General features: G+C 42.7%; 1 protein-coding gene across 1 annotated transcript in view; it reads left to right on the forward strand.

Moving 5' to 3' along the window:
* Window positions 1-18,530, forward strand: part of MAN1A1 (mannosidase alpha class 1A member 1) — a 553,608-nt gene that overhangs the window by 422,951 nt on the left and 112,127 nt on the right. Inside the window, exon 8 of the mRNA XM_029596415.1 lies at window positions 13,050-13,165. Within this exon, the coding sequence (XP_029452275.1) occupies window positions 13,050-13,165 (116 nt within the window). The remainder of the gene's footprint in view (window positions 1-13,049; window positions 13,166-18,530) is intronic.

Consider the following 18,530-nt stretch of genomic DNA (forward strand, 5'->3'; position numbering starts at 1 on the left):
GCAATGTTGCAAAGATCCTCCACCCACTACATGATTAAGTACAAGCTTATGCATATTTTTCAACTGGAAAGTATAAGATGGGGGGAAAATAAGGAGAAAGGAGAGCAAATCCAAAGCATCCCAGCACTCCCTGCTATCGAGGAGGGGAAGACTAGATGTGGCCAGGAGACCAGAGAGAAGAGATGCCCTGCTTAGGGCCCAACAGTGCCCTAAGCAGGGCAGAGAGCAGCCCAGCAACTCTGCCTGTACCAGAATCAGAAGCAAAGCTCAGACAGTCCAACAGCTCTGCCAGTACCAGACCCAGAAGCAAGCCTTCTACCCAGACCACCCTCTAACTCTGCCAGTACAAGACTGGGAAGCAAACTTTCTCCCCTGCCCACTTTCTCCCCTGCCCACATTCTCCAGACTTCCAGCCAGAGCTGCCTTCAGAATTGAACAGAGGGATATTGCCTGACGTTGGGACCAGGGGTAAGTAAGTTAGTCATATGTATTAAGCAGGCTAAGGTTTATGGCATGCTTGAAACCACCCATGGTATTGAACTGTCTTTAGGGTAAATTGGTGCTTAGTGGCCAGGATGTTAGAGACAGGAATTATCTTCTAAATGCTAAATCTTGTAAATAAAAGTCTAATTCTGAGGAGAACACATTGATTTTTTCCTGAACTTAGGATCGTGAAGTGACATGGGAGGGGAACTGGAAGTGTCCTGTAGCAGACAGGTCCCCGCACCCCTAAACTTACATAACAGTGAAATTAGTATGCTGCCATTAAGTTTGTGCCCTGAGGGCAGGTTAAACTCCTCAAGCAAAAGCTAAGCTAAACAGAGATGTTTTGAGCCATGTTTTGAATGTCTTCAGTCTGCCCAGTGTAACAAGACTGGGATTTTTTCTTTTATTATTTTCTATGTTCTTTACTGTTTTTGTTGTACTTGATTTCTAATTCAGGTTCTGCTTGTTTGAATATGTAAAATGCAAAATAAAAAGTTTTTCAATAATGAATAACTGGCCATCCTGGTCTTTTTCTGCCATCGTCTACTATGTTTCTTATGTAATCTTTTTCAGTCATTTCAACTCCTTGCTTTGAGGATAGTCCTCAGAGCAGGAATAAGTCCCACTTCTCCCAACTTAAGTCATCATAATGGCTCACAAGTTGAAGTGTGAAAGACACACAGCTCCAAGCACTTAGACATGAAAGAATTGTCTGGTACTCTGAAGTGGCCATTCCCGAACAGGGAGTGTCTGTTATGTAATTCTGTACAGTGCTATGTCTGTCTAGTAACACTTTAGAAATGATAAACTGTAGTAGTAGTACCCAATCATGATACTCAAAAAGTTCCAAAGTTGGCGAGGTTGGTCACAGAAGCACTGAACACCTTACATCAAGTAGCCTGCCTCAGTTAATTACCCCAGTTCCTTTTCCACCAGCCACTCTCGTGCTATCCCAGCCTCTGACTTCCCCCTAGAAATCAATGCATCTGAGTCCATGTGTTGAGAATTTGTTAGCTTCATGGAGAGGGTTTTGCAGAGGGTTACTCCTTGGATTGCCCCCTCCCAGCCCTTTCTGCATCCTGAAGGGAATCATTTTCCAGGACAGGATACTTACTTTCCACATTTTGCACAAAAAATTGTAACCCTGCCAGGGGACTGTATGCTGACCCTAGCCCTGCCGATAATGCACAAAGGTAGTCCTTGAAATGTGGAAGCGTTTGAAGTCTGACCTTTGTTTTTGGTCTCTAAGCTAATACTGATGAAATATGAGTTTAAATAAAGCCAAATTGTTTGTTCCAGTAACTTGCTTACAGAAAATGAATAAAAGGCACAGCAGTTTTTGATAGCATAATTAAGTAATACATCTGGGTACAGAAAATAATGGTACAAGTAGAATGTGATTGGCATTTGCCACTTAAGCAATAACTATTATATCTTAAGTTCTTTTTCTTGAAAATCCTTTACCTTGCAATATCAGAAATGTGTCTCATAGTGATGGATTGCTATGAGATTTATGACAGATTAATCTTGTAAATCTCATATCAATCCATCACTAAGAGCAGAAACTAAACAAGGCCTGTGCACCAATCAAGTGTAGTTTTATAGCAGGCTAAGCTGTTATAGGAAGATTGAGTAATTTGGATTTATGGATAAAATGGACACAACACTTGCTTAAGATCACCCACTCCATTAAAAGTAATTATAGGAGCCCCTCCAGTTTGTGGAAATAAGATTAAGAACCAGGATGGAAAGATGCATTTAAACTACCCCCCCAAGTAAGACTGAAAGCAGAGCATCAAGTGAGACCAGACTAGTTTATTGTGGGACTAACACCAAACAAATAAAGGCAAGATGCCTAAGCAAATGGGAGGAAGCTGAAACCCTTGGCTCTGGAGACATAAAAAAGAGTTAACCTATATATATTTATTTATTTTATTATTTATTTAGCATTTTTCTATACTGGCATTCAATATAAGAATCACAACATGCTGGTTTACATTTAACAGGGGGTGTAAAATGAAAATAAACTAAACTAAACAACTGTAACAAGTGAAGAGAAACTCTGAAGTTACAATAAAACAAGGATGTTCAAAACTGGGTGGAGGAAAGTCTAAAGGAATTTAACAGAAAGAGCAATTAATTACAATGTTCTAAGAATGTCTGACTGTGGTTGTCGAATTGAGATTCAGTTGGGGTCTGGAAAGGCTTGTTTAAACAATCACGTCTTAAGCCTTTTTCTGAATGTTCGAAGGCACGGTTCTTGACGAAGATCCGGTGGAATGGAGTTCCATAGCGTTGGTCCTGCTGTAGAGAAAGCCCGGTCTCTGAATGTTATATGTTGAGAGGTTTTGGCATGGGGTACATGTAGTGATTCTCTGTAAGCTTCTCTAATGGGTCTGGAGGAGGTATGTTTTCTGAATGGGATTTGTAGGTTGAGTGGAGCATGGTGATGGATGGCTTTATAGATAGTGTTAATGGACTTATGAATGATCCTGTAGTGAATTGGCAGCCAGTGTAGGTCTTTAAGGATGGGAGAAATGTGGTCTCTTCTCCTCATGTTTGACAGTATTCTGGCTGCCGCGTTTTGGACCATCTGAAGAGGTTTGGTGTGAGATGAGGGGAGACCTAATAAGATAGAGTTACAGTAGTCTATCTTAGAGAAGATTATAGCTTGCAGAACCGTTCTGTAATCTTGAAAGTGAAGGAGTGGTTTTATTCTTTTCAGGACATGTAGTTTATGAAAACAGTCCTTAGTTGTTTGGTTGATAAATGATTTTAGATTTAGCCGGTTATCAATAATAACTCCTAAGTCTCTTGCTTGGGTGATGTGAAGGTTGGCTGGTGTATTCGTAGTGATAGTACTGTTTTCCGGGGAGATGAGAAGGAGTTCGCTCTTAGAAGAATTTAGTATTAAGTTTAAGCTAGTGAGGAGGTCGTTGATTTCTTGAAGGCAGTTTTCCCAAAATTCATGTGTTTTAGTGATGGATTCTTTAAGGGGGATCATGATCTGGACATCGGCGTATAAGAAGTTTTTAGGTTCAAATATATATTTTGCTGGTAGGTTAGAACAGTGGTTCTCAGCCTTTTTTGGGTCACGCCACACGATTATCCTTCCCTCTTTGTCCCCCTACCAACCCCATGACATCATCACCTTCCTTCCTCCCACTCACTCCTTGGTATCACCATTTTCTTTTCCCTTCTCCCCACCCACTCCTGTGCATCACCACCTTCCCTTCTCTCTCATCCCATCCCTCTGACATTACTACCGTCCATTCTCTCCCACCCCTATCTCTCTGGCATCACGGCCTTCCTGTCTTTCACGCCATCCCTCTGGCATTCCCACCTTCCTTTCTTTCCCACCTCCCCCCCTCCTCCAAAACACTTCCCTCTCACCTCATGACATTTCTGTATTTCCTTTGATTTAGCTCAGGCTTTCTCATTGGTTAGCTCAAGGCAAGTTTCATTCAGATACAATAGGTATTTCCTTGTCTCCAGGAGGTCTACAGTCTAGGGGCCTGATTTACTAAGGGTTTCCTCCCATTCTGTGTCTATAGGAAAAATGCTTAGTAAATGACGCTTTAAGGGGGTCATTTATCAAAATGCGATAAGGCGTTTTCGCATGCGTTAAGGGTTTATCGCATGAGAAAAGCCCCGTTAACGCATACGATAGGCCCTTACCGCATGCGAAAATGTGTTTACTGCATACGATCGCACCATATCGTATGGTGCGATGCAAATTCCAAAAATAGGAGGAGTTAGGGGTGGAGAGTGGGCTGGGTTAGCCTGTCTGTGAAGAGCTATCGCATAGCCATAACGCCGATTTTAACTACACCTCTTTGGATTGTGTTAGGCTGTGCGATAGCTGCCGTGACCGTGCGGTAAGGTTTCATCGCCATTTGCGATGTCTCCCGTAAGTCCAATTTCAGCTGAATTGACAGGTTCAGAGCCTTGGGGAGGGGGGGGGGGGGGAGAGAGAGAGAGAGAGACTGGCCATAATGTCATGGCCCATAGGTAGGTATTTGTATCCCTATGGTAGGCCCACCTAGTAACTCGAGGTGGGGTTTAGGTAACAGTGTAGGGGGTTAGGGGCCACTTTGACATTCTACGTGACACCTACGAACAGAACAGTGGTCTCTTGTGAAGATTTGCTGGCCTTCAGAGTGAGGAAACTCACTCCAAGATGAGATTTGGGCAAGGTTCTCTCAACCTAGCGTGATGGATTCTCTACCTGGGTAACATCAACCACTGGGGGACCATTAAAAATGGTCCCTCAGTGGTTGAATGCAGGAAATACAACAGGTCTGGCACTTATCGCAGGCAGCTCCAACTTAACATCTCCCACTACTCACATAAGAGAATGAAGACAGAGGCTCAGCTGCCCCAACATAATACTTTTTTTTTTTCTGCCTTCCCCAATAAGAACAATGACTGGTACCCAGGATCCCTAACATAACATGGTCCACACACTCTTCCCCCCTCCCCCAACACACAGATAAGAATAACGATGGGGGGGCTTGGTGAAAACCCCAACATTATACTTTGCCTCTTCTTTCCCCAGCACTAATGTCCCTCTTTCCCCCAGCTGTCCACAGTGCTCAGTATTCCAGATCTCTCACCTCTTCCCTGCCCAGTTAGGCAGCACTATCATCTTCTAACTGTTCCCCACCCTTTGTCCAGCAGGCATATATGATTTACCCGTCACCATAGATAAGAAGCCTTCCTCCCTTTTTCCTACCCACGTGGTAGAACTTCCCCACAGGCCGGAGAAACTTATCAGTCTCCCTCTAGTAGCAGCTGCATCTTAGCTCCTCTTTTGAGTTCAGACCTCTGGTAGCAGTGTGCAGGGACAGTTCCACCTCCCTCATGCATAAGGCATATGTCTCCTGCATCACTGCCATCTATTCCATGCATTAAAAACGGTGTCAGCATGGTTAAAAGGGTGAAGCAAGAGAGGCTATTATAGCCAAAAGAACATCTTTCAAAAATGGAAAAAAGATCCAAATGATGAAAACAGGAAACAGTATAAGCACTGGCAAATTAGATGCAAAGCATTGATAAGGAAAGCAAACAGAAAACTAAACATTTTTTTACCATGGAATCAAAAACTCTAAATAATTTTTTCAGATATATTCAGAGCAAAACGTTCACGAGGGAGTCATTTGGACCATTAGATGATTGAGGAGTAAAAGGGAGGACAAGTAAGGGAAGAGACGCTATAATGGATAGATCAAATTAATTCTTTCCTTCTGTCTTTATTGAGGAAGATGTAAGGGTGATATCTAGGCCAGAAGTTATATTTAAAGGTTACGATTGAGGATTTGAAACAAATCTTAGTGAACTTGGAAGGTTTCGTAGGGCAAATTGACAAACTGAAAAGTAGCAAATCACTGGACCAGAACAGTTTTTTGAAGGCATGAATGTATATATATGGATAAAGGTGAGCCAGTTGATAAAATGTATCTGGATTTTCAAAAAGCAATTGACAGAGTATCTCATGAGAGATTTCTGAGGAAACTATAAAGTCCTGGGATAGGAGGCAATTTCCTATTGTGGATGGGAAATTGGTTAAAATATGGAAAACAGAGAGTAGACTGAATAGTCAGTTTTCTCAGTGAAGAAAAATGAATACTGGAATGCCCCTAGGAAGCTGAATTGGGACAACTGCTTTTTAATAAATATATATAAATGACCTGGAAATAGGAACGGATAAGGTGATCACATTTGCAAATGACACAAAATTATTCAAAGCTGTTAAATCACAAGAAGATTGTGAGAAATTGCAAAAGGACCTTGTGAGAATGGAAGCCTAAGCATGCAAATGTGAGATGACATTTAATGTGGACAAGTGCAAAGTGATGCACATAAGGAAGAGCAACCCAGATTATAGCTACACAATGCAAGGTTCCACATTAGGAATCACCCCCTAGGAAAAGGATCTAGGCCAGTGGTTCTCAACTGGTGTGTCGCGACACCCCAGTGTGTCGCCAAGCACACACATGTGTGTCGCCACACTTCCCGGTCCCCCGCTGACCCAGCTGATCCCCCTATCCGAGCAAAATAAGTCCTCCACCCGGGCTTAAAATGCTGATAGCCTGGGTGGAATGTAGCAGGACAGCTGAAGTCAGCGGCACCAGCATGCTCTCTTCTTCCCCCCCCCCCCCCCCCCCCCCATGACCCAGAAGAGGAAGTGGTGAGCAGCAGGTGCATGTGCGGGAAGAAGAGACCATGCTAGTACGGGCAGCATCGGCCCAAAGAAGAGAAGAGAGGTGCGATCTGAAGAATGAGCAGCACAGCTCGAAATAAAATGAGGAACACGTCAACCCCTGCGATCGATGGGACTCCTTTCTCCGCGAGGGCTGAAAGTGAAGGAGGTTGCTGCTGCCTTTAGGGTTGGAATTGGAGGAGGCTGCTGCTGCCGCTAGTTCGGGAGGAGGGGTGAGAGAGTGAGTGAATGAATGAGCAAGCATATGTGTTTGAGATCCTGTGTGTGTGTGTGTGAGACAGCATGTATGTGAATGATTGAGGCCTATATGTATGAAAGAGAGTATGTGTGTGATTGAGAGACTGTGTGTGAGAGATAGCATGAATGTAAGTGTATGGTTGAGAACCTATAGGTGTAAGTTTGTGACTGAAAACCTGTTTGTGTGAAAGAGTGTGTGTGTGTGTGTGTGTGTGTGTGATTGAGATCCTTTGTGTGTGAGAGAAATCATGTGTATGTATGATTAAGAGCCTGTGTGTATAAGTAAGAGCAAGAGCATGTGTGTCTGTGTGTGATTGAGAGCTGGTTTAGGTGAGGGAGTATGTGATTGAGAGCCTGTATGCAAATGAGAGAAAGAGAGAGTGCATGTGTGTAAGGATGTGAATGAGAGTCTGTGTGTGAGAGAAAAAGACAGCATGTATGTGTGTGATTGAAAGATTGTGTGTGTAAGCATGAAAAGACAGACAGCTTGTGTGTAAATGTGAAATTAAGAGCCTATATAAGAGAGAGAGAAAAAGCATGTGTATATGTGAGTGACTGAGAGCCAGTGTGAGAGAGAGAGAGGAGAAAGTTGCAAGCAAATCATCCCTCCTCCTGCTAATTCAAAACAATCTCAGGGCACCTGGATATCAAACGTTCCCAGGTATGCAGAGCAAAACATTTTTTGTATCATTATTTTTCATTATTGGGCCTTTGTGTCTGCTATTTTGAAATATTTTATTGGTATCTAGAAATTTTTTTATATGAGTTTTTAAATTATTGGATATTCCATTCATCAGCTGTTTTGAAATAATCTGTTCTTTTTGTTAGTATGGTTTTGCTGCTATTGATTTTATATTTCTTGATTTGTTTTATAAGGACTGGTGATGTTTCTCTTTTTCCTTTGTTACACTGCATACAGAGACCCTGGCTTGTTGCAGTTTCTAATTCAGTTTTTGTCTGTATTCTTCTAGTTATGTGTTTTGGTCTCTTTATTCTTTAAGTGAGGGTCAGCAAATGTGATTCAGGTGAGGTTTTCTGCTGGCGTGTAGTTCCTGTGAAGGGCTCTATAGCAGCCTGACTTGTTCCGTTTTCTTAATAGGAGGTGTATTGGTGTCTTAAGGCCTGGTGTAATATTTTCAGTGTTGCCTTTTCTTAGGTAAGGTGTTTACTGTTTGACTACTGGAAATTGGTGCTGTTTTGGTGTGGGATATTTACTATTTATGCAATTTCTGTTCAGACAGAATACGCATCTTTCCCTTCTGTCATTCTGTCATTCTTAACAATAAAAATAATACTGGGCCTTTTTTTATTTCCGCTGTGAATTGTAATGAGCAGTGTGTCACACTGGGAAAAAAGTTGAGAACCACTGATCTAGGCGTTATCCTGGATAATATGTTAAAATCCTCTGCTCAGTGTGCCACAGTGACCATAAAAGCAAATAGAATGCTAGGAATTAGGAAAAGAATGAAGAATAAAACAGAGAATCTCATAATTCCTCTGTATCATTTCATGGTGCTACATCGTGAGTTTTGTGTGCAGTTCTGGTCACCGCAACTCCAAAAAGATATAGCAGAATTAGAAAAAATAGATAGGTGGCGATGTCCTTTCATGGATTGCAAACTGGCTAAAAGACAGGAAACAGAGAGTAGGATTAAATGGGCAATTTTCTCAGTGGAAGGGAGTGGACAGTGGAGTGCCTCAGGGATCTGTATTGGGACCCTTACTTTTCAATATATTTATAAATGATCTGGAAAGAAATACGACGAGTGAGATAATCAAATTTGCAGATGACACAAAATTGTTCAGAGTAGTTAAATCACAAGCAGATTGTAATAAATTGCAGGAAGACCTTGTGAGACTGGAAAATTGGGCATCCAAATGGCAGATGAAATTTAATGTGGATAAGTGCAAGGTGATGCATATAGGGAAAAATAACCCATGCTATAATTACATAATGTTGGGTTCCATATTAGGTGCTACAACCCAAGAAAGAGATCTAGGTGTCATAGTGGATAACACATTGAAATTGTCGGTACAGTGTGCTGCGGCAGTCAAAAAAGCAAACAGAATGTTGGGAATTATTAGAAAAGGAATGGTGAATAAAACGGAAAATGTCATAATGCCTCTGTATCGCTCCATGGTGAGACCGCACCTTGAATACTGTGTACAATTCTGGTCGCCGCATCTCAAAAAAGATATAATTGCGATGGAGAAGGTATAGAGAAGGGCTACCAAAATGATAAGGGGAATGGAACAGCTCCCCTATGAGGAAAGACTAAAGAGGTTAGGACTTTTCAGCTTGGAGAAGAGACGACTGAGGGGGGATATGATAGAGGTGTTTAAAATCATGAGAGGTCTAGAACGGGTAGATGTGAATCGGTTATTTACTCTTTCGGATAGTAGAAAGACTAGGGGGCACTCCATGAAGTTAGCATGGGGCACATTTAAAACTAATCGGAGAAAGTTCTTTTTTACTCAATGCACAATTAAACTCTGGAATTTGTTGCCAGAGGATGTGGTTTGTGCAGTTAGTATAGCTGTGTTTAAAAAAGGATTGGATAAGTTCTTGGAGGAGAAGTCCATTACCTGCTATTAAGTTCACTTAGGGGTAGATTTTCAAATAGCGCGATTTGGCGTACTTTTGTTGGCGCATCAGGCGCAAACAAAAGTATGCTGGATTTTAGTAGATACGCGCGTAGCCGCTAAAATCCGGGATCGGCGCGCGCAAGGCTATCGATTCCGTATAGCCGGCGCGCGCCAAGTCGCGCAGCCTACCTCCGTTCCCTCCGAGGCCGCTCCGAAATCAGAGCAGCCTCGGAGGGAACTTTCTTTTGCCCTCCCCTCACCTTCCCTTCCCTTCCCCTACCTAACCCACCCGCCCGGCCCTGTCTAAACCCCCCCCTTACCTTTGTCGGGGGATTTACGCCTCCCGGAGGGAGACGTAAATCCCCGCGCGCCAGCAGGCCGCTAGCGCGCCGGGACGCAACCTGGGGGTGGGTCCGGAGGGCGCGGCCACGCCCCCGGACCGCCCCGGGCCGTAACCACGCCCCCGGGCCCGCCCCCGAAACGCTACGTCCCGCCCCGAAAACGCTGTGCGGATCAGGCCCGCCCCCCCGACACGCCCCCCTTGGAAAACCCCGGGACTTACGCGAGTCCCGGGGTCTGCGCGTGCCGGTAGGCCTATTGAACATAGGCGCACCGGCGAGCAGGGCTCTGAAAATCCGCCCCTTAGAGAATAGCCACTGCCATTAGCAATGGTAACATGGAATAGACTTAGTTTTTGGGTAATTGCCAGGTTCTTATGGCCTGGATTGGTCACTGTTGGAAACAGGATGCTGGGCTTGATGGACCCTTGGTCTGACCCAGTATGGCATTTTCTTATGTTCTTATGTTATTAGAGAGAAAAGTGACTAAAATGTTAAAGGGGATGGAACAATTCCTTTTTGCGGAAACGCTAAACCGGTAAGGGATGTTCAGCTTGGAGAAGAGACAGCTGAGTGGCGATATGAAAGAGATCTATAAAATAATGAGTGGAATGGAATGGGTAAATGTGAATCAGTTATGTACTCCTTCAAAATGTACTACTTAATAACTTCACATGCAGTGCAGTTATTAAGTAGTACATTTACAACAAATCGGAAAAAATATTTTTTTTTACTCCATGCATAATTAAGCTCTAGAACTCACCGCCAGAGGATGTACTAAAAGCTGTTAGTGTTGCTGGGTTTAAAAAAGGTTTGGACAAGTTCCTGGAGGGAAAATCCATAAAACAATATTAAGGTAGACTTGAAGAAATCCATTGCTTATCCTTTAGATAAGCAGCATGGAATCTAATTACTTTTTGGAAATCATGCCAGGTACCTCTGACATGGATGGGCCATTGTTGGAAACAGGATACTAGGCTTAATGGACCTCTGCTCTGACACTCTCTCCCATCCCTGGCATCACCACCGCTTCCTTTCTACCCTCCCTGGCATTTCCCCCTTTACTCCTATCACTCAGTATCATCGCCTTCCCTTCCACCCCTCTTGTCATCACCACTTCCTCCTTTCCCGTCTCTTCTTCACCTTCCCTCTCCCCTTTGGGGTTGCATTCAGCCGGCAAGAGGAATCAGGGGAGCAGTGCATCCTACTTGCTGCTGCCTTCCCCTCTTCTGGCTTCCCTTTGAAATCTAAATTGCAGGGGGAAGGATCTTCCCTCTGAAATCGAAATTGTGAGCAGCGGGATCCTTTAGTCTGGAAATCCACCAGTCCTCACGCAGTCCCTGTTGCTCGTTTACTCCCCCTGCTGGCCATGAGGGGATAGCACAAGGGATAGTGAAAGAGAGATCAGTGCAGTGCTGTTAGCAGCAGTAGCAGCTGTGAGACTGCTCTTGTCTTCTGTCCGCACTTCCAAAATTATGCAGTACACTAGCCGGGAACCTCTGGGTTAGAGTAATGCTTTAATATAATAATTCTGTTTCTGCTTTGCTAGTATGTTAGATTATTTCTTTAATGTAATGTAGGCTTGCGTGAAAAGAATGCTTCTGCTTATGCCGCTAAGTTTGGTTCTTAGCATGGGTCCCCTCTTGTAGGCAAGTACAATAAAATTCTATAATCTATAAGGCTTAGTTATGTCTCTCCGCAGTACCGTTAATTGGTAGTAAAATTCTTAAAAGAATATATTTCTTCCTACTGAAGTTGGCACAAAAGTTTATATATGACCCTGTTATCCCTGAGAACTAAACCATAACTCTCTTAATTTTCTGTTTGGATGCCAGTCTGCGTCTTGCTTGTGATAGATCGCCCAGCTATAAGAGGATAATATTCTGCTAAGTGGAAAACATGCATTTCCGCTTAGCAGCAGCGGCAGTTCTAGCTGGCAGATTGTGCCAACCTCTTCCTTGTTAAAACAAGAGACTCAAGGCCCGGAACGAAACCCAGCATTACTAAAGGAAGGATGAGTGGAAGATCAAAGATGGTGATATTCCTTACTGTCATTGCTTTGCACCAGTGCTTCTGTTCGTTGCCAGTTTTTTTTCACCCTCTCTCTCTTTCTTTCACTTTTTCTTTCCCATTTGACCCCTCCCCCCCCTCTTTATCACCACATTTCCCTTTTTATCTCTCTTTCCATTCTCACAATCCCTCCTTTGGCCAGCTGCACCCAATATATTATTTTCTGGCCCTTCCTTTCTAGGCCTGGGCTACTGACTCCTCCCATTTTCTGAACAGCCCTGCCGCACTCCTCTAAACTTTCCTCTCGGTGCAGACCTTGAGCATTGCTTCTGTTCTCATCGCGGCCCCTCACATCTCCTATGGCAAGCTAAGCATGGCACTCTCCATCCCGGGACCGGTGCCATCCACCCCGCCAGTTCCACCTAATCCCTGTGCTGCAGCCTCACGCAGCATCGGGTCCTCCAGCTGCCAGCCCCTGGGCATCACTGATTAATGTTTGTCGTGTAAGCTTCTCACACGTTGGCTCCTCTACAGTACCGACAACGCGGAGGTAGCTGGGGACCTGCCAGAGAGCCAGAGTTGGAACAGCAAGCCTGGCGTCTCTGGGTCAAATCCAGCAAATGTCCATCTGTGGTAAAAAAGCGAGGCCTGAGGGAAGATTTCGAAAGGAACTTAAAATACATTGGTCGCCACTTTCCTTGTCGCATCCCATTTTTATAATCTGAAAAATTGTTTTCTTTCTTTATCCTTTTAACAGAATGGTCTTCTGTTTAGTAATTAAAAGCTTTTTCTGTGTGTATTATCTTCCAAGGTTTTAATTTTTAATTATTTATTGAATTTTGTTTTACAAATTACAAAGAATCCACTTTGCACAAAAACAAAAGAGATTTCAAAAGGAAAATGACAAATCAAATATAAAGAGACATATTTCATAAAGAAACCCACTCTCCATACAGAACACAAAAAGAAAGCAGAAAGATCAATTAAGAGGAGATAAAAAGAAACATTATCTTCCAAGGTTTCAAGCCATGAATGCGCCATATAGTTGCTGTAGAAAGAGAAGTTAAATTATTGCTGCTGAGTTCATCATATTGAAAACTAAGTTTCTTATGTTGTAGAAACATGAATAGTCTCCTATATTTATTTGAAATTATATCCTCTCTTTTCAGATCACGTGTCTGTTGGTGGGCTTGGCGATAGCTTTTATGAGTACCTGCTGAAGGCATGGCTAATGTCGGACAAGACAGATGAGGAAGGCAAGAAAATGTATTATGATGCTATTCAGGTAAATATGCGCTATTTCAATCTTCCTTTCCATACGAATCTAATCTTTAGTGTTTCCTATTGAACAGGCTCAGCACAAAATGTGAGGAGCCCAAACCATTGCTAATAGGATAAAATCATAGCAAACAGTTTATTCAAAGATTTTGCATGTCCGGTATCACTACAGAGGCCTTCCTTATGTCCATTTTCAAGGCTTGCTAAATGTATTTACCCAGCTAAACTTTTAGTACAACCTGCTAACGAAGTTATAACGTAGTCTGAAAGTGTAGGAGAACTGTAAGATGATTTAAACAGCTGGAATATTAGGTGTTGTGTGGAAATAGTCCAGTTATTTTAAGAAATACCGTATTTTTCGCTCCATAAGACGCACCTGACCATAAGACGCACCTAGGATTCAGAGGGGGAAAAATAAAAAAAAAATAAAAAAATTTGTGCTAAACCAGCTCTGTCCCTGGGGGTCTGTGCATCTTATGGAGCAAATTAGGGGAGTGCATAACAATTTTTTTCTCCCCATTTTGTTTTCGGGTCTGGGGAGGGCCATTTCGGTCCATTCCCCAGATCAGAAATCTTTTGTCTTTCTAATTCTGTGGGAACCCCCCCCCCCCCAAAAAAAAAAACCCATCCCAACCCTTTAAATTAATTAACAACCCCCACTCTCCTAACCCCCCCGAGACCTGCCAAATTAATTAAATACAACCCCCCACCCTCCTGACACCCCCCCCCCAAGACCTGCCAAAATTCCCTGGTGGTCCAGCGGGGGTCCAGGAGTGGTCCGGGAGCCATCTCCTGGACTTGGGCCGTCGGCTGCCAGTAATCAAAATGGCGCCGACGGCCCTTTGCCCTTATTATGTCACTGGGGCCGACCAATGGCAGCGGAACCCCCTGTGACATAGTAAGGGCAAAAGGCCGTCAGCACCATTTTGATTGCTGGCAGCCGACGGCCCAAGTCCAGGAGATCACTCCAGGACCCCTGCCGGACCACCAGGGACTTATGGCAGGTCTTGAGGGGGCAGGAGAGTGGGGGGTTATAGTAAATTAATTTGGAAGGTCTGGGGGGGTCAGGAAGGGGGGGGGTTTAGACTTTTAATTTTTTTTTATATTCGCTCCATAAGACGCACAGACATTTTCCTCCCACTTTTGGGGGAAAAAAGTGCGTCTTATAGAGCGAAAAATACGGTACTTATTGTTTATTAATTTCTAAATAAAATGCAGTGTGGACTCATTTGTCAAGAAGTCAAATCTTAATAAGTGAGGGTTACTGCAAATTTTTTTCCATAAATCTCCAATTATTAATATTATGATTTTTTCTTTTTTGTTAATCTTACTTTGTATCTGCATGTTTTCTCATTCCCATCTCATTCATTCTGCTAGCTGGAACTAAATGGTGACAATTTTCCAAGTGTATTTTAAGTGAAAAAATCCAGCAGTGCGGAGAGTGTTTTGAATGTTTGGCAATAATGTTCAGCATGTTTACATGGTCTCGGTGCTAATGAGTTTATTCAACAAGAAATCAGGCAGCCAGCAGATAGTATTTATAGCTTGATTTTCCAGCTCTGTACATGAAAATGTAAAGTTGCAAATCACAACCATCAGAAAACAACATAGAATGTGACAGCAAATAAAGACCATAAGGGCAATCTAATCTGCCCAATTCACTTCCTGGTGCATTGTCATAGACAGTACTTGATCTAGGGCAGAGTTTCCCAAACCTGTTTTGGGGGGACCCCCAGCCAATTGGGTTTTCAGGCTATCCACAATAAATATGCATGGAGGCAGTGCATGCAAATTTATCTCATGCATATTCACTTCGCTGCTATCAGGGATCCTCCGTGCAGATTCCATGCCTTCTGGAGTTCTGTTACTGTTTTTGCTTCCACCATTTCAATGGAAGGCATCCACCATCATTTCCTTAAAAAAATAGTAATGTGACTCTGGAGTCTGCCCTCCTTAGGGATTCATACTATGATCTTTTGTTTATAATTTCCTTTCCACTGAAAAAGTTTGCTTGGGCCAGGCCGGTTGCTCAGTGACAGTGCTGCACACTACTCTGCATAGGACCTGGGTTGAAACCCAGGCCAGATCTTCCATTCTCTGGGCTAGCTTGGGATGCTGCAGGGTAGCGTTCATGACCCCTGTGAGGAAGAAGTCCTAGTCACTGTGCAACAGTGATACCTAGTGAATGGATACAAGGCCCATATTTGCCAGGTATTTGCCATAGGTACCACATAGCCAGACCATGTGGTACCTATAGCCATTCTGAGCACAACACATGACACCAAAAATGGAGGGGGCTTTGAGTTTTATTTTTACCCAGAAGTTTCCTCCAGTTCCTTTGGGCTTCCGACTCATTCAGAACCAGTAGAGAGATCCTGGTGCCAGGAGCCTTCATTTGCAACTCCTGGGGATCTTTTTTTCCCCTCAACTTTCTTTAATTCAGTCATTACAGTATCAGTCCTGGGCTGGGGGCCATGCACCAGGGTTTCCTTCAGAATCCTGCAGTTGTGGGCCCCCAATCCAACCACTAGATGTCACCCCCCTCCTGGTCACACCCTCCCCACACACAAAGATTATTCAGTTTTTACGTAAAACAGGACATTCTGAGCTAAAATCACAACAGCATGTATATTATAATAACATGCATTGCTGTGGTGCTAACTAGAAAATCCTGCAAAATAAAAGAAAGGCACTTGGAACCAGTATGGTATTAGGTCTATGGTAATGCAGGTTAAGTGTAGAATTGGCCCTCAGAAAGCCACGAGTAAACTGAATTACAGTTACAATATACTAAATCTCCCATACCAAAACAGCATTAACTGCCAACATTCAATCCTTCCTATGAAAAGGCAACATTACAAATATTACACCAGGCCCTTAACACCAAAACACCTCCTATTAAGAAAACAGAACAGGCCAGGCTGTTATAGATCCCCAACAGAAATTACAAGCTAGTAGAGCACCTCATCTTGTTCAAACATACCAAACAGCACCCTACACAGCACCCTACACAGCAAACATCAACTCACCTTCTCCCAAACTCTTCCATCTAACAGTCACCAAACAACGTGCGCTATCCCTTGCTGGACCCTCCCTATGGAATTCTATGCCCACCCACCTTCGCCTTGAAACCTGCACTAAGAAATTCAGACAGAACCTCAAGACCTGGTTGTTCACCCGATCCTACGCATGAGCCCCCCGTTCCTAACGCTCCTTCTCTAGTTCACCCCTCCCCTAACCCCCCACCCCCCTAGGCTCTTCACCTAATACCCCCCTCTTAATTCTCCCCTCCTAGTCTTTAATGTACATTATCTATACTTGCATTTAACTATATAATTCATGTACGCTATCTATAATTATATTTAACTATGTTTTGTGTTTACCTACTTGTAGAGCATAACCTTGGTTTCCCGCACCCTCTAACCCCCCGCGCCCCCCCCCCCCCCCCCCCCCAGTTTATATTATCAGTTGCATTGTAAAGCCCTGTTGGCTACTTATTGTTCTATGGAAACCGATGTGATGTTTTCTTAACGAATGTCGGTATACAAAAACTTTCAAATAGATAAATAAATAAACACAAAAGATTCTCACCAAATTCCTAACATAGAGATTGTAAATTGTAAATAGAAATGTGCAGACAAAAGGTGAACTGGAAATCACCACAAGCCAGACTGTATGCAGTGTAAATATGTAAAAACAGAAATACCTCTTGCAAACAGAATACCAAAAGTACTAAGGGAATTGTGAAGTAGATGCTTATGGTGAATATTGACCAGTCATAATAGGCTTCATATCACAAGCATATATTTCTAGATGGTACTCCTTATTTATAATCATCAGTCAAAGTCCCAAGAGATAGTTAAATTTTTTTCAAGTATTTTTTCAATGCATATAAAATGACTTAACTTGTTGGCATCGCTGAAGCCGTAAATCAAACCGCCCGACATGGGTCCATGTTTCGAACGTTTGCCGTTCTTTGTCAAGGGCTAATGTTCAGCGTTGTATTTGTAGTCCTTCGTGATTATAAAAGTCAACAATGGCGTTTCCGCGTCCTTTTCCTGTCAGGAAACGTTCGAAACATGGACCCATGTTGGGCGGTTTGATGATTTATGGCTTCAGCGATGCCAACAAGTTAAGTAATTTTATATGCATTGAAAAAATACTTGAAAAAAATTTAAGTATTTCTTGGGACTTTGACCGATGATTATAAATAAGGAGTATCATCTAGCAATGTATGCTTGTGAGATGAAGAACATTATGACTGGTCAATATTCACCATAAGCGTCTACTTCACAATTCCCTTAGTACTTTTGGTATTCTGTTTGCCAGATTTATATTCTACCATAGTACTTTAAATTCACCACTATCGGGTTTTCCCGTGAGTTACCGTTGTTTAAAACAAAAATACCAACATTCCTCATAAAATATCAAACAATAAAATCAAGAAACATAAATCACAAATAGTAAAACAATACTAATAAAAATGTATAATATTTCAAAACAGCTGATGGATAGAACATCCACAATTTAAACATATCTAATTTAAACTCTTCAACTACTCCAAAATGCCTCTGCCAGAATTCTCACCGGAACTAGAAAATTTGACAATATCACTCCCACCCTGAAAGATCTTCACTGGCTTCCAGCAACCTTCCGAATCCAGTACAAAGTATTATTAATTATCTTCAATATCATCAATAATATTGACTCCATCTCCTCCCGGGATTTCTGTACAACTCTACAATCCAACAAGAGACCTAAGATCCCAAAACAAAGGCATTCTTTCAATACCTTCCAACAATATTGTTCATCTTACCCAAACTTTGGAACTTCCTACCTAATCCACTAAGCCTAACAACTGAAAAAAATTCAAACAAGATCCAAAAACATGGCTCTTCAAAAAAGCCTATGAACTCACCTGAAACTATTCAAATATACTTAGTAAAAAGACTGATGGTGCCATAACTCAATAGAGGCAAGTCCAAATTGATCTGAATGTCCAAAGGAGAGGGAGGAAACTTGTAGAAACTGAAGGGGAGCACGTCATGGTCATTGCACAAGGCTGACACCTAGTGACCAGATAAAGGAACCATGATTGCGGAGTTCCAGAAGCAGTCTTGTACATGGCTCCCAGCCATTGACAGTCACTGCAGTATCTGGACTGAATAAGTTGGGAGGGATTATAAAATTGAAGGAAAATCCCTGAGTGATCCCAAATGAATATCATCCCAGCCCTGGTTCCTACTAAGCAGGAAGCCCAAAGGAGCAGGAACCTGCCAGGTTGGAAAAAAAACAAAAACCAAAAGAAAAATGTTTGTGACTTGTGCATTAGTTACACTTTTGAAGTATTTGAATCACTCTGTCATATCCAT

This window comes from Rhinatrema bivittatum, chromosome 3 (assembly GCF_901001135.1).
Source record: "Rhinatrema bivittatum chromosome 3, aRhiBiv1.1, whole genome shotgun sequence".
Taxonomy (NCBI): Eukaryota; Metazoa; Chordata; class Amphibia; order Gymnophiona; family Rhinatrematidae; genus Rhinatrema; species Rhinatrema bivittatum.